The sequence below is a fragment of the Scyliorhinus torazame genome, chromosome 21 (assembly GCF_047496885.1).
Source record: "Scyliorhinus torazame isolate Kashiwa2021f chromosome 21, sScyTor2.1, whole genome shotgun sequence".
Lineage (NCBI taxonomy): Eukaryota > Metazoa > Chordata > Chondrichthyes > Carcharhiniformes > Scyliorhinidae > Scyliorhinus > Scyliorhinus torazame.
The window spans coordinates 63899134-63916487 of record NC_092727.1 but is presented as its reverse complement, the minus strand read 5'-3'; the positions used below and the strand labels follow the sequence as shown (position 1 = coordinate 63916487).

General features: G+C 45.1%; 1 protein-coding gene across 3 annotated transcripts in view; it reads left to right on the top strand.

Annotated features, from left to right (window-relative positions):
• Nucleotides 1–17354, top strand: part of cdc27 (cell division cycle 27) — a 241920-nt gene that overhangs the window by 129859 nt on the left and 94707 nt on the right. For all 3 annotated transcript variants that reach the window (XM_072486884.1, XM_072486887.1, XM_072486886.1), the window contains 2 exons: nucleotides 9228–9400; nucleotides 9966–10118. In XM_072486884.1, coding sequence (XP_072342985.1) covers nucleotides 9228–9400; nucleotides 9966–10118 — 326 coding nt within the window. The remainder of the gene's footprint in view (nucleotides 1–9227; nucleotides 9401–9965; nucleotides 10119–17354) is intronic.

The following is a 17354-nucleotide window of genomic DNA, read 5'->3' as shown; positions in this document are numbered from 1 at the left end:
ACGCATTCATCTGTTTAATTTCTATTTCCATAATTGTCTGCAATCCTAAAAGTAATCTGGATATGACAACCTTTGAGCTCTTCCTTACTAATTTCTTTACCAGCTCCCTAAACCGCCTGCAGGAGCTTATCCCTGTTTCTGCTAGGTCGTTGGCATTAGTCTTGGTATGGAACACGGATGCTGATTATCCTCCGAGTTCTTTGTGGCTATTCAGTGACATCCATGGCACCAAGGAGGCAACATACCATCTTGGAGTCATGTCTGTGACAACACAAATGCCTGTCTGTTCTCCTTGCTATAGAATTGCCTATCACTAGTGGAATCTCGTGACTGCCCTTGACATCAAGGCAGCATTTGACGAGTGTGGCATCAAGGATCCGAGCAAAACTGGAGTCAATGATAATGGGGGGAAAATGGTTGAAATCATGCCTGGCAAAGGAAGATGTTTGTGGTACATATGAACATATGAATTAGGAGCAGGTCACTTGGCCCCTTGAGCCTGCTCCACCATTTAATAAGATGGAGGTCAATCATCTCAGTTCCAGGACATCACTGCAGGAGTTCCTCAGTGTAGTATCACAGACTCAACCATTTGTGGCTGCTTCATCAATAACCCTTCTTCAATCATGAGGTCAGGAGTGGGGATCATTCGGGACTCCTCTGGAATTGTAGCAGTCTAGGTCATGGACAATATTCAATGGCATGATCATCACTGAATCACCCACTATCAACATCCTGCAGGGTTAGCATTGACCAGGAACTGAACTGGACAGGCCATATAAATACTGTGGCTGCAAGAGAAGGTCAGAGGCTCAGAATTCTGTGGTTAATAACTCACCCCCTAATTCCTCAAAGACTCCATTTACAAGGCACGGGTCAGGCGTGTGCTGGAATACTCTACACGTGCTTGGATGAGTTCAGCTTCAACAGGACCCGAGCTTGACACCATCCTTTGATTTGATTTATTATTGTCACATGTATTAGTATACAGTGAAAAGTATTGTTTCTTGCATGCTGTACAAACAAAGCATACCGTAGATAGGGAAGGAACGAGAGACTGCCGAGTATAATGTTACAGTTATAGCAAGGTGTAGAGAAAAGATCAACTTAATACGAGGTAGGTCCATTCAAAAGTCTGATGGCAGTAGGGAAGAAGCTGTTTTTGAGTCGGAAGATATGTGACATCAAAGTTTGGTATCTTTTTCCTGAAGGACAAAGGTGGAAGAGAGTATGTCCAGGGTGCGTGGGGTCCTTAATTATGCTGGTTGCCTTTCCGAGGCATCGGGAATTGCAGACCGAGTCAATGGATGGGAGGCTGGTTTGCGTGATTGATTGGGCTACATTCATGACTTTTTGTAATTTCCTGCGGTCTTGGGCAGAGCAGGATCCATACCAAGCTGTGATACAACCAGAAAGAATGCTTTCTATGGTGCACCTGTAGAAGTTGGTGAGAGTCGTAGGTGACATGCCAAATTTCCTTAATCTTCTGAGAAAGTAGAGTCGTTGGTGAGCTTTTTTAACTATAGTGTCGGCATGGGGGGGACCAGGACAGGTTATTGGTGATCTGGACACCTAAAAACTTGAAGCTCTCCACCCTTTCTACTTCGTTCCCATTGATGTAGACAGGTGAATGTTCTCCACTACGCTTCCTGAAGTCGATGACAATCTCCTTTGTTTTGTTGACATTGAGGGCGAGATTAATGTCGTCACACCAGTTAACCAGATTCTCTATCTCATTCCTGAAATTTGAAATCCGACCCACTACGGTGGTGTCATCAGCAAATTTGAAAATCGAGTTGCTGGGGAATTTGACCACACAGTCATAGGTGTACAAGGAGTATAGTAGGGGGCTGAGGACACAGCCTTGTGGCGCACCGGTGTTGAGGATGATCGTGGAGGTAGTGTTGTTGCCTATCCTTACTGATTGTGACCTGTGGGTTAGAAAGTTCAGGATCCAGCCGCAGAGGGAGGAGCCGAGGCCAAGGCCACGGAGTTTGGAGATGAATTTCGTAGGAATGATGGTGTTGAAAGCTGAGTTGTAGTCGATAAATAGGAGTCTGACATAGGTGTCTTTGTTATCTAGGTGTTCCAGGGTAGAGTGCAGGGCCATGGAGATGGTGTCTGCTGTGGACCTGTTGCAGCGGTCGGCAAACTGTAATGGATCAAGGCAATCTGGGAGGCTGGAGTTGATTCGTGCCATGACTAACCTTTCAAAGCACTTCATGATGATGGATGTCAGAGCCACTGGACGATAGTCATTAAGGCACGCTGCTTGGTTTCTTTTTGGTACAGGGATGATGGTCGTCTTCTTGAAGCAGATAGGGACCTCAGATTGTTGTAAAGAGAGGTCGAAGATGTCTGCGAATACCCCTGCCAGCTGATCCGCGCAAGACCTGAGTGCCCGTCCGGGTACCCCATTTGGGCCAATGGCTTTCCAAGGGTTGGCCTTCGAGAAGGCTATTCTGCCGTCTGCAATGGTGATCTCAGATACAAGCTCATCTGAGGCTTTTGGGGTGGAGGGCTTGCTCTCACTGACCTCTTGTTCAAAGCGGGCATAGAATGTGTTGAGCTCATCAGGGAGCGGTGCATTGGAGCCGGTGATTTTACATGCCTTCATCTTATAGTCCGTTATGTCTTGCAGACCTTGCCATAGTCGGCGGGGTTCCTTGTGGCGAGCCTGGAACTCAAGCTTGGTCCGGTACTGTCTTTTGGCATCTTTGATGGATCTCCTTAGATCATATCTGCCTTTCTTGTATAGGTCAGGGTTGCCTGACTTGAACGACTCAGACCTAGACTTCAGCAAGCAGTGGGTTGTTCATCCAGGGTTTCAGGTTGGGAAACACGCGGATTTGTTTCTTTGACACAGTCTTCTACACACTTACTAATTAAGTCAGTTACTGTAGTGGCGTACTCATTCAGGCTGGTTGCAGAGTTTTTAAATACTGACCAGTCCACTGACTCTAAGCAGTCCCGTAGGAGATCATCCGATTCCTCAGACCAACAATGCACGACTTTCTTTGATGGACTCTCCCGCTTGTTTTTGCTTGTAAGCAGGAGCACAGCCTTGTGGTCAGATTTGCCCAAGTGTGGGTGGGCGATAGAGCGGTAGGCATGTTTGATATTTGTGTAGCAGTGGTCCAGAATGTTTTGGGCCTCTGGTGGAACAGGTGACGTGTTGGTGGTAACTTGGTAGTACACTCTTGAGCTTGGCCTGATTGAAGACCCCAGCTACAATGAATAAGGCCTCGGGATGTTTTGTTTCAAGGCTATTTGTGGTGGTGAATGTTTCGTCCAGTGCGATTTTCACCTTTACATGGGGTGGGATGTAAACTACCGTGAGGATAACCGAGCTGAACTCCCGCGGAAGGTAGTGGGGCGTGTTGCTCGTTTTAGCCTTAGTTTAATTGCTCTTGTTCCATCACCTTTGCTCTTGAGTTGCCAGGTAATGATCAATAATCCAACACCGCTTAGTAAGAGTTAAATCAACGCACATTTGTTATATACAGTAATCAATACTTATGCATAAATTCTACTTCTAAGCTACTTCCTACAACTAACAGGCCAATACTTAACTTGGAAATGGCCCACCAGGTCAGGGAAACGAATGGCCTTTCGTTTGGGTTCTGAGCCTGCGGGATTCGAAGCTGGTACAGTTCGATAGCTAGGAGCGCCTGTCTCGTAGCGAGCGTTGAAGTAAGACTTACGATTTGAGCGGTTGTTGCAGAAGGTCAGCAGAAGGCAGCAGGGGTTGCAGCAAGGTGAAGAAGGGTCGATTTGAACTTGGACTCTATCCTTATAGTCCCCAGGGGCTTCCCGCCTTTCGGGGCGGACCCTGTACTTGGTTCCAAGTGATTGGACTTCGTCCCAATCACTTGGTTCGATATTCTCCAATGCTGGAGCGATTCCTGGATCGATGGGCGGTTTTGGGGTGGTCGTTCACCTCTCTTTGTGTAGGCTCCTGTTGGCGCCGGAAAGTCTGGGTTGGCTTTGAGTGTCTAATTTGTTGCACATTGTTCCCGGGGATTGCTAATTAATATTCAGATGGCTGGTGTTTTGTTGTGCTGATGGCTGCAGGTATCGATCCTGTCTGGCCTCCCCAGAGTCGAATACACAGTTTTACCTGCAGCTGCTTGTTTTAGTCCTATTGGCTGATTTTCCCATCAGCCTTTTCCGTTCGCCATTTTAAATTGGGGTTGGCCATTCTAAATTGGGAGTTAGCCATTTTAACTGGCTACATTCCCTCCTTGTGATCCTAACGCGAAGCGTGAAGAATCACATCATTATGTTGCTTTCCATTCCCTGACCTGGGGGGACGGGACACTTCCTTCATGGCCTCTGCACTGACCATAGCTATGCACAAAAAATTTTAACTAACAATTCTAAGGGTGCTATGTCAGACAGGGACATGATTTACAAAACAATAAACTGGGAACCTCTAACTTATTCTTAATATACTACACTCGCTTAAACATTCCATTATCCTACCTTCCTCAATCATACGACAAAATCATAGCATTTCATACAGTCTTTCCTGGCTTGGCAGTCAAGCTCAGGATCATACAATTTTTGCTCATGAAAAAGTTCTTTACATCTCTTTATTTACAACAACAATAAACGCAAGTGAATGCACTTTATTATTTTATTATAGATCGCGGGGGTCGGGGGTCTGGTCATAACCGAACATAGGGGATCTGATCCTATATACCGGGGTTCGAGCGCGGTAGGCTCTCCTCCATTTTCGTAGACGCATAGTCTGCACTACACAGCAGAATATCGCCAACGCTAGTAGTGTTTCGATCACATAGGACAGGGAGTACCAGGTTATGAACCTGGCACACTAGGATGATGTGGTGTCGCTGGTGACTGGGCTCTGGGTACTGCGGGGCAGTGAAACATTAACGACTGGGGGGTTTGAAGTCATGGGGTTCGCGGTCACGCGCAACCAAAAGTCCATATACATGAGGGTGATCCAGATGAAGGAAGTCCTCATGGCTGTTCTCTTTCCTTTTCTTCCTTTGTTTTCTCCGGTTCTGGAGTTCTGTAGAAACAAGCATAGTGTCTGTAACTATCGTTGTTTAATATCTGGTATGCTAGTGTGTCTGTCCTTTGGTGCCAATTATTCCCTTTATAATCGGTCACTATGTGTGACGGGCGACATTTTAGCGTCAGGTATTCTAGGCCGGTGTATAAGCAAAAACCCGCCAGTGTTGCTACATCTAGGCACCAGGAGCTGTTGATTAGGAGGCAGACCCCACCTCCCCTCGCCTTGCCTGAGGCCGCCGTACAGTCCATTTGGTGGATTGAGAAGTCCTCTGGTTGTTGGGCACAATCCGGTGAAGCAGGAGTGAGCCATGTCTCCGTGAAACAGAGCACACAGCAGTCCCTCAGTTCTCTTTGAAAAGTGAGTGTGGCTTTAAGTTTGTCTAGCTTGTTTTCTTGAGATTGGACATTAGCTAGGAATAAGCTAGGTAGAGAGGCTTTGGGCCGCGTTGTTTCACTCTCACCTGCAGGCCTCCACGTTTTCCACGCTTCCTGGAGTGACTGCTTTTCAAGCCAAGGAGATGGTGGAGAGTGTGCGGTGTTAAGGGTATAGTTGTATAGGATGTAGAACCTCCAATGAGGTTCTTCACTCTGGTCGCTGTGTAGATGGAGGATTTGTTGACTTGCTTGTGGTTCCTGCCTCGGAAGATGGGTCTGCGCGGTCGAGTGTTCCGGGTCGCAGTCGGGCTGCGGTTTGCCTTCACAGGTCGGTGGATGTCCAGACCACGCTCTGGCGTGGATGGGTTGAAGGCCGGTAAGTGGGTGATGTCTCTGGGGTTGCGGATGAGGTGATGGCTGGGTCCATGTGTTGGGGTCCGCACTGTCCTTTCTAGATCACGGTCTTCCTTCAGAGGTCGGAGGATCTCTGGACCTGCAAGTAAACTTAAAAGCGCAGTATTAGTGATTGTTAGTCTGTGGGAGTTGATTTTTAGGAGTGTGGGGTGACTGTAGGGGGGGGGGGGGGGGGGGGGGGGGGGGGGGGGGGGGAGTGGGAGTGGAGGCAGTGCTTGGGGCCTGCAGGAGGTAGCAGCTCTCCGGGTTAGAGGGGTTGGGAGCTGGGGGGAGAGAGAGAGGGGGAGAGGGCTCCAGCTGCTGGGATGGAGGTCTGGTCGTTGGAGTCCAGCAGAGTGAAGGCCCCGGCTTCTGTGGTGTTTTCCAGGTCTCTGGGAGCCTGCAGAGTGAAGGGCCTGGCTTCTAGAACGTTTTCCTGGTCTCTGGCAGCCGCTGTAGGGGAATCCCCAGGCCTGGGACTGCAGCTCCGGCAGCTGCTCACGTGGTCGGCTGGTCCGAGTCGATTTCAGGTCGTCAATTCCGGGTGTCTCCAGGGTCCTAAAGATCGCTAAATCTGTAAGTAATTGAATTAGAACATTGTTAGAGAGTTTAAAGGAGTTAGAATGAAGTTTTAGAAGCATAGAACAAGAGTAAAAGATGAATTAGAGGGTATGCTGGGCACAGCTTGCAAGAAGTCGCCTCGCTCCTGAGCCATCTTGGAATAATCCAGGACAAAGCAGCCTGCTTGATTACTACCCCTTCCACAAACATTCACGCAGTCTACCACCAACAATCAGTGGCAGCCTCATGTACCAGCCACAAGGTTCACTGTAGGAACTCGCCAAGGCTCCTTAAGCAACTCCATCCAAACCCACAGCGACTACCATCTAGAAGGACAAGAACAGCAGATATCCGGGAACACGAGCCCCCCCCCCGTCACACATCACCTGACTTGGAAATATTTCACCATTTCTTCGCTGTTGCTGGGTCAAAACCCTGGAACTCCCGCCCTGACAGCATGGGTGTACCGACACCTCAGGAGCTGCAGCAGTTCAAGAAGGCAGGTTCTGATGGGCAATAAATGCTGGTCTCATCAACGATGCCCACATCTCTCAAATTAATTTTAAAAATCTATTGCTTTCTCTGTCTACCTCTGCTCCCCTGTACAGCTGAGGCAGCTGTGCATCTTTGGTTGAGACCTTGGTTGTACCCCATGTGGAACCATCACTTTTGGTATTCAAAACAGAATGAGATGCACTTGCAAATTCTGCATTATCTGCTTTGTCCTTCTTGACTGCTGAGCATTTCTTCTCCAACTGATTTTTATACTTGTTTTGGTGCATTCCCACTGTGCCCTCTGCTCTGCTGCTGTCTTTTATACCCAGAAATTGCACTGTTTCTGCTGTGTTCCTTCCCTATTCCTCTTGAATATGTTCTAGCTAACATTGTTAAATCTCCATGCCTGTCCTTGTTCGAGCCATGTCACTGCCTCATCAAATCACCTATCAATTTGGCTTACCAACCTTGTATGTCATGCTCTGAACATTTACATGCAGACTGCAAGCCTGCTGTGGTTTGTCTTGCATTCCCCTTTCTAGACTATATGTCAGAATGCTGTTTGTTTCCCAATCGTTGATGCATCCATATTTGCCCCTGTGCTTTGTTCTGATGCCCTTTGCCCTGCTAATTTATTTTATATCCTATCATACAGCATAAAGTTAACTTTATTCACTTTATGTGGATATCACTGATCAAGGATGCATTTATTGCCCTCTGGGTGTGGTAACTGAGTGGTTCGGTTAACTGTTTCAGAGAGCAGCTAATTGTCGACCACCTTGCCGTGGCTCTGGAGTCACATAGAACATAACAGCGCAGTACAGGCCCTTCGGCCCTCGATGTTGCGCCGACCTGTGAAACCACTCTAAAGCCCATCTACACTATTCCCTTATCGTCCATATGTCTATCCAATGACCATTTGAATGCCCTTAGTGTTGGCGAGTCCACTACTGTTGCAGGCAGGGCATTCCACGCCCTTACTACTCTCTGAGTAAAGAACCTACCTCTGACATCTGTCTTATATCTATCTCCCTCAATTTAAAGGTATGTCCCCTCGTGCTAGACATCACCATCTGAGGAAAAAGGCTCTCACTGTCCACCCTATCCAATCCTCTGATCATCTTGTATGCCTCAATTAAGTCACCTCTTAACCTTCTCTCTAACAAAAACATAGGCCAGATGGAGTAAGGACTGCAATTCACTTCCTTGAAGGACCAGTTGGGGTTTTCCCATCAATCTGCTAGTTTCGTGGTCACGATTATTCACATTATCTGCCTATTCTAGATTTATTTAATTAACTGAATTTTAATTTGCTAACTACTATGGTGGGGTTGGATTTAAATTGAAGTCTCTGCTCCAGTAACAGCCACTAAGTTAATATTCCTGTAATTTAAAAGTGCTTTTTGATTTACTGCTGATTTGATTCCATTATTCTATGATTTTAGTATTTACCTCTAAATGTCTTGAGTTTAGTGACCCCCGAGCATTAAGATAATTGTCCTTTGCCACAAACCATATTAATAAATCTGCATCAGACTTCATAGATATTGCTCATCACCTTCATGCGACATGCTAGTTCTTTACCAAATTGATTTATTGTGATGTTTTTCCAATTTTCTTCCATGCTGTTTCTTTCCATCCTTATTTCATCATGTGTAATACAACCTATGTACTTCTGACGACCATGCTCTGCATAACCTTTCATTAATGGAGAATATAATGTCTCACCATGAGCTGCATATGTGACTTCAGAGTCAGCAATTGCACATAAAATAGTGCTTTAACCTTGGCTTGGACTTACGCAAATTAACTGGCTGAGGTCAAGCTCCCTGTGGGCATCATGCAACGCTGCACATTTGATGCATTGTTTGGGACGTCAAACTTAAAATGTATGCCAATGAAATTGTTTTAAATTCAGTTAATGATTAGGACTTGAAAGCTTCATTTTGTTTCAGTAAATACAGGAGTTACCTTAACTCCGGAAAGCCATGCATCTTTGAAATGAGAAGTTCAGCAGTGTGTAAATACCAATCATGTAAAAGTGTGTAACCAACATAAAACTGGGAAACCACAGCTTTGGGGCTGGCCAAATGGTGGGAGTTGACGTGGAAATGAGCAACGAAAGTGAATCATGGAATATTTTTGAAAATGAGTAACCTATTTAGAAACCCAGTGCTTTCTCTGCCTAGCACCTGAAATGTTATTCGAATTCTCATTGAAGTAATCCTAAGGGGCTCATTTCCTTCATTGCTTGATGCATTGATGACATGGACTTTCTGTTCTGTTTACCTTGGTGATATTGTTCCATGTCATCTAACAGTGAAACTTCCATTATTCCTGTTTTCTTTTGACAATGCCAGATGGACTGATGAACCTACTGCGAGAAATGGGTAAAGGCTATTTGGCACTTTGCTCTTACAACTGCAAAGAGGCAATTGGTATCCTGAGCCAGCTGCCTTCACATCACTACAACACTGGTTGGGTACTCTGTCAGATAGGAAGAGCACATTTTGAGCTGGCTGAATATATGCAGGTAAATGGATGGCTGAATTAACAAAAACATGTTTGAAAGTTGCCCTTGTGAACTTTGAATCACTTTGCTTAATAACCTTAAATAGACAATTTGGGCTTGAGATCTTACTGTGCACCAATGGGCTGTATTTGCCTAAAAACTAAGTGACTGTCTAAACTTTAAAACTTATTCATCGATGCTGAAATACTTTGGGATGTTGTGAATATTGATTAGCCATCCCCTCCTCCGATGGACTGGTGCACCGTATATGAACGATCATTCTTTCACCACATTGAACAGCATGAGTTGCCTTCACGCATTCCTGTTCATTCCAAAGGGGAAAGCACCAAATTACCAAACTAGAATTTTAGCCAAATGTAAGACAGAAACGCTCCTTATAAGACATGAAGAACAAGTCCTTCACTCACCCCTCGGCCTCTCAAAGAAGTCTTCAGCCTCTCCAGGTTTAAATGTGACCCACAGCCTTAACCTTCTGTTGACTGTCAGCTGCCCCCACTCTTCTGCTGGCTCACCACCTCTAACCTTGCCAACTCTATTCTGCATTGCAACCATTTTTGTTTTCTAGGCAGAGAGGATATTTTCTGAGGTGAGGCGTATTGAGAGCTACCGAGTCGAGGGTATGGAGATTTACTCCACCACATTGTGGCACCTGCAGAAGGATGTAACTCTCTCTCTCCTTTCCAAGGATTTGACTGAGATGGATAGAAATACACCAGAGGTGAGTTGTTGAGTTGTCATTTGATCTCTATAGGGATCCCTTTGAAGTTGTATTCAAGATGAACCGGAGAACAGTTGATTCAGGGGAAATGGGAGGAACGAGTAAGATTGAAACTGGAGAATGCAGTGTCAGAGTGTAAATTGCGGATCCCGTTAGCTATTGCAGTCCTCTTCACCATTCTTTCTAGAAGTCAGGTCGTTCTTGGATAACGAGACTCATGTTGATGCTGCCATTGCTCGAAGCGGGATGTCAGGAGCAGATGACACCATTTGAACTTCTGCCGCGATAAATTTTGTCCTGGGAAAGAACAAACAGATGGTGAAATATTTTTATAAACAAAAAAAAGATACAAAGGGTATAGCGATTCGTCATTACAGCACAGAAAGAGACCATTCTGCCCATCGGGCCTATGCCGACTCTATATAGCAATCAGTCCCATTCCCCCTGCTCTATCCATGTAGCCTGACATGGTTACTTCCTTCAGTGGCCATCCAACTTCCTTTTTTGAAATGAGTAATCATCTCTTTCCACCATCCTTGTGGGCAACAAGCTCCAATTGATTACCACTTGCTACATAAAGAAAATAAGACTTTCCTCAAAAATGGCCTGCACCTCTTAACCAAACTCTTCAATCTGTGTGTTGCCTCAGCCTTGCAGCATCAGCCAATGGAACAGCTTTTCTCTGTCAATCTTAAACCTGTCATAATCTTGTACACATCTTTCAAATCTCCCCTCAATCTCCTTGGCTCTAAGGAGAACAGCAGAAGCTTCTCCAACCAACCTTGTGGCTAAAATCTTCAGCACTGGAACCATTCTAGTAACTCTCCTCTGCATCCCTGGATTTATTAATAGGGGTGTAGAGTACAAACGTAAGAAGTTATGTATAACTGTAAAACATACAGTTTAGCTAGAGAATTAAGAATAATAATCGCTTATTGTCACAAGTAGGCTTCAATGAAGTTACTGTGAAAAGCCCCTAGTCGCCACATTCCGCCGCCTGTTCGGGGAGGACGGTACAGGAATTGAACCCGTGCTGCTGGCATTGTTCGGCTTTGCAAGCCAGCTATTTAACCCACTGCTAAACCAGTGCCCACACTTTAGGAAGGATGGGAAGGCATTGGTGTGTGTGCTGAAAAGAGCTGGGAAAGAAATGAGCAAGCAAGAGGACCTAATAAGGAGTAATTTTCAAGTCCCAGCTGCTAATTAATATAGAAATAGAACAATGCAGCAGTGGAGAAATGATGCAGGAAGGAGGGCTTTTGATTCCTTCAATATTTGGACAAGATTTAGTGAGTCAGACCTATGTAGGCCCATCAGGTTCTGAACAAAGCAGTATTACAATCCCAGATCAGACCCCAGCAGTGGCTCAGATACTGGACCGAAACCCTAATATTTTAGTTTATTTTGTAAGACTGTGGAAAAAATGATTTGCTTTGGGAGTGATTGCATGAAAAATAGGGATTTGGTATTTTAAAGCAAAACTTTATTATAGTTGCAATATTAGACTCTTAACTTCATACCTGAAAAGAACAGCTTGCAATTACCCCTTAATCACGACTACTCAATTTCCCATTAAACAACAAGAAAATAAACCGTGAGCTCTCAATCTATCTTAAAATCAGCATGGCCTAGATTGCTTTACAGAATAGATTTTTGGTTCCTGGTCAAACCCCTTCAGACCCTGGCTGAATATCTTCAAATAACTGTTTCACCTGGTGTGTTTCTGCTCCTTCCTTGTCCTGTTGCTCTTATTAGCCTTAGTTTTATTAGCTCTAATTATGTCACCTTTGGTCACGAGTCGCCAGGTATCTTTCTGATACCGCCACGTGGTTCAAGCTCTAGTTATGATTAATAAGACAGCACACCGCTTAGTAAGATTAAACTCAACAGTCATTTATTATGTACAGCAATAAATACTTGCACAATAATCCTACTTTCTATATCACTACCTACCACTACTGGCCAATACTTATGTTTCGGGAATGGCCCACCAGGTCAGGGAAACAAATGGCTTATCGAATTGGGTCTGGCCTGCGGGATGCAAAAGGCTGATACAGGTCGATGGCTAGGAGGTTGCTGGTCGGTGGTTCTTGCGAAGGTTGCGAGCAGGAGAAGAAGGGAGAGAAGGGTCGATCTGAACTTGGCCCCTATCTTTATAGGTCCCAGGGGCCTCCCGCCTCGGGGCGGACCTTGATCCTGAGTCCTAAGCGATTGGACTTGTTCCCAATCACTGGGTTCGATATGCTCCAATAATGGGGTGATTCCTTGATCGGGGGGTGGTCGTTCACTTGTCTTTGTCTCGGCCACTGGTGGATCGGCATTCAATTGCTAATATGTTGCAATTGTTCCCGGGGATAGCCGATTAAACTGCAGATGTTTGGGTTGATGTGCTGCTAATGGTCGCAGGTATCGATCTGGGCCGACTTCCCCAGAGCCGAATATGCTATTCTGTCTGCAGCTGTCTGTTTGTGCCCTGTTGGCTGCTTTTCCCATCAGCCTTTTCGGTTAGCCATTTTATATCGGGTTTTGGCCAAATTAATCAGGAATCAGCCATTTTAGGTGGCTACAGTCCTCAGACAAAACTGCTCTGTTTTAAATATTATTAATCTTTTAATACCTATCCAACTGGGAGAGAAAACTGGCTTTACTTGTCAAAACAAGGACTGCCAGATCACACTTCAACTCTTCACCAAAAGCTTTCTCAAAATGTCTCTGAATCTCTTGGCTCCACTCACCAATTAAATTATCTCCCAAGCTGAAAAACAAGTTAACTTTCGAGGCTTAAAGCACTTTCCCAGAGACTTTCTCCTCCCCCCCCCCCCCCCCCCCCCCCAAGTCAGACCAGAGTGCATTAGCTCAGAAACACATATCTTTGATCAATTTCACCTTCTGATTCCTTAAAGCTCCCAGACTTTAAAAAAACAACAACTTCATTTTAAAAACACGACCACTGCAGTCAAACACAATACATACCCCCCCAGGTTTTTAACCCTTAAATTGCCTAATACTTAGAATCCAACATTCCTAATCCCACATTGTGGGCAGCACAGTGGGTAGCACTGTTACTTCACAGGTTCGATTCCCAGCTTGGGTCACTGTCTGTATGGAGTCTGCACGTTCTCCCTGTGTCTGAGTGGGTTTCCTCCGGGTGATCCGGTTTCCTCTCTCAAGTCTCGAAAGATGTGCTAGTGGGTAATTTGGGCATTCTGAATTCTCCCTCTGTATACCCGAACAGGCACCGGAATGTGGTGACTAGGCTCTTTTCACATTAACTTCATTGTTAATGTAAGCCTACTTGTGACAGTAAAGATTATTTTACGACTTTAAAACTTCGTCGCAGCAGGTATTGATGTCCTTGGGAGTGCAGTTTACTGGGAAATTGAAACTACTTTGACAGGAGGATTGGAATTGGGGTGTAACCGAGGAGAAATATGGTGCGCAAAGAATTGGGAGAAATCGTTAGCACTAAAATAATTTGAGATGGGATCAGAGGAAGAGTAAATGCAGTAAGATCTAAATTAGCTTTACTGAGCATATGGTAAGCGGTGAGCTGCAGGTGGCCAAGTTGGAATATGTCATGACAGTAATGAAGACCTGGCTCAAGAAATGGTGCAAAGATAAGCCTAACATTTACAGGCCGTTAGTTTAACACCAGAGGTGGGAAAGCTTTTTGAAATAAAATTTTATCCCAGACTAAACAGTCACTTGGATAAAAGTAGATTAATTCCAGAAAGCCAGCACCAATTTGTTAAAGGTAAGTCTTATCTAATGATCTTGGAGGATGTTAACAAAGGGTAAATGGGATTGAAGTGTATATGAACTTCCAAAGGGCTGTGATAAAGTGTCACACAACCAGCTTGCCAGCAAAATCAAAGCCCATGGAATAAAATGGACAGAGAAGAGAAAACAGTTGTAGGGCTAAGGGGAAAAGGTAGGGGAGTGAAGACGAGCTGAGTTGCTGTTATGGAGAATTGTCTCAACCAATGGACCAAGTTGCACATTTTGTGGTGTAAGCATTTTATGATTCTGAACTGTAAGAAGAAAATTTAGCAGTCTGGATATATGTAAATGGGATGTCGTGACTTCCACAAAACATCTGTTTATCATGGGCAGATATGACAGATTTGGATTTGATTTATTGTCGGGTGTATTGAGGTACAGTAAAAGCATTGTTCTGCGTACAGTCCAGGCAGATTGTTCCAAATATGAAAGAACATAGGACATACATAAATACACAATGTAAATATAGAGACACCGGCATCGGGTAAAGCATGGGGAGTGTAGTACTAATCAGTAGAGAAGATGTGTGAAGCGATCAGTTCAGTCCATAAGAGGGTCATTCAGAAGTCTGGTAACAACGGGGAAGAAACCGTTTTTGAACCTGTTGATGTATTTGACATGAAAAATAGAAATTGTGCACTGTAAAACTTGAAATGGAGCAAAACCACCAGAGAAACTGGGCTCTTCATTCGAGCACAAACCAGAAGATGATCCAGAGATATTCAAATTTGAGAGTTTTGGATCTGGCAAGTCACAAAACTCGGGATAATTCAAAATAAAGAGTTTAAAGGAATTTAGTTTTCTATGTAGATGGGTGTTAGAAAATGGGGTTCCCTGTCAAATACTTCAGAAAGCAGAATCCATTACTGCGTTTAAAGGGGCAATCTTGAAAAAAGATAAAAGGTGTGGGGTAACGACAGAAAGCATGTGCAAGTGAAGTGGGCTCTGTAGCCTTGTCCTGCATTGTACAAATCTGTGCACCTGCTGTTCCCCAACCAATTGGTATAGAAACGTAGGAGCAAGAGTAGGCCATTCAGCCCTTTGAGCCTGCATTCATTATGATCATGGCTGACCATCCAACTCAGTAACCTTTTCCTGCTTCACCCCCCCCCCTGTATCTTTTTACCCCCAAGAGCTATGTCTAACTCCTTGAAAACATACCATGTTTTGGCCTCAACACTTTCTGTGTACTCTCTGGGTGAAGAAATGTCCCCTCATCTCAGTCCTAAATGGTTTTCCCTTTACTCTCAGACTGTGACCTCTGGTTCTGGATTCCCCAGCCACCGGGAACATCCTCCCTGCATCTACCATGAATAGTCCTATTAAAATTTTATAGGATTCGATTGAGAGCCCCCCTCCCCTGTATTCTTTAAACTGCAGCAAATATAATCCTAACCAATTCAATCTCTCCTCGTATGCCAGTCCTGCGATCCCAGGAATCAGTCTGGTTTGTTGCACTCGCTCAATGGCAAGAATATCCTTCCTCAGATGAGGAGAAATTTAGGTAAGGGTAAGGAGGACTTAATTGAATGAGGCAGACACTGTGCACAGTAAACTTGGAAGATCTGTTAGTGGGTCAAATGACTGAGGATCAGTGGATAATATTGAAAGAAACATGTCACGAAATGCAGAGCTAGTATTCCCTGAGAGGAAAATGCTCCTCTTCACAACAAAGCAGCTATGGAGAACTAAAAGGTTAGGGATAGCATAAAACTAAAAGAAAAGTCCAAAAATGCAATACATAGCACAGATCCAGACAATGGGATAAGTACAAGGACCACCAAAGGGTCACAAAGCACTTTGTCGGAGCTGCTAAAAGGGGTTATGAAAGGAAATTTGCAAGGGACATCAAAATAAATAAGAAGAAATGTCATGGTTAAATAAAGGGAAAGTGGATGATGAACAATGTAGGCCCAATAAAAGCTGAAAATGGAGATATTGAGTATTGATGGGAAAATGGCAGACATGTTGCACAATTACTTTGCCGCCATATTTACAGTAGAAAAGGAGGCTACCTTGCCGGAGGTCCCGAAAAAATTATAGTTGATAGAGGACATTGACTTAATAGAATTACAGTACGAAGTCTTACAACACCAGGTTAAAGTCCAACAGGTTTGTTTCGATGTCACTAGCTTTCGGAGCGCTGCTCCTTCCTCAGGTGAATGAAGAAGTGGATTCCAGAAACACATATAGACAAAGTCAATGATGCAAGACGATACATCGAATGCGAGTCGTTGCAGGTAATTAAGTCTTTCAGGTCCAGACGGAGCGACTGGAGAGAGGGATAATCACAGGTTAAAGAGGTATGAATTGTCTTAAGCCAGGACAGTTGGTAGGATTTCGCAAGCCCAGGCCAGATGGTGGAGGGTGAATGTAATGTGACACGAATCCCAGGTCCTGGTTAAGGCATGTGTGTGGAACTTGGCTCTCAGTTTCTGCTCGGCAATTCTGCGTTGTTGCATGTCCTGAAGGCTGCCTTGGAGAATGCTTACCCGTAATTCAGAGGCTGAATGTCCTTGACTGCTGAGGTGTTCCCCGAATGGAAGGGAACATTCCTGCCTGGTGATTGTCACGCGATGTCCATTCATCTGTTGTCGCAGCGTCTGCATGGTCTCGCCAGTGTACCACGCCTCAGGATATCCTTTCCTGCAGCGTATGAGGTAGACAACGTTGGCCGGGTCTGTACCGCGAATCTGGTGGGTGTGTTCTCATGTGTAATGGTGGTATCCATGTCGATGATCTGGCACGTCTTGCAGAGGTTGCCATGGCAGGGCTGTGTGGTGTCGTGGTCGCTGTTCTCCTGAAGGCTGGGTAGTTTGCTGCAAACCATGGCCTGTTTGAGATTGTTTGAAGGCAAGTAGTGGGGATGGCCTTGGCAAGATGTTTGCATTAATTGATGACATGTTGAAGGCTGTGAAGCGATGTAGTAGTTTCTCCGCTCCAGGGAAGTACTGGACGACGAAGGGTACTCCATCGGTTGTTCCCGTGTATGTCTTCTGAGGAGGTCAGTGCGGTTTTTTGCTGTGGCGCGTTGGAACTATCGATCGCTGAGTCGAGCGCCAAATCCCGTTCGTATGAGGACATCTTTCAGCATCTGTAGATGTCTGTTACGTTCCTTCTCGTCTGAGCAGATCCTGTGTATATGGAGGGCTTGCCCATAGGGGTGGCTTCTTTAATGTGTGTAGGGTGGAAGCTGGAGAGGTGGAGCATCGTGAGGTTATCAGAAGGGCTTGCGGTAAAGCGAAGTGCTGAGGTGACCGTCCTTGATGGAGATGTGTATCCAAGAATGCAACTGATTCTGGAGCGTAGTCCATGGTGAGTCTGATGGAACTTATTGATGTTATTGTGTAGTCGTATCAGTGATTCTTCGCCATGAGTCCAAAGGAAAAAATGTCATCGATGTATCTGGTGTATAACGTCGGTTGGAGGTCCTGTGCGGTGAGGAGGTCTTGTTCA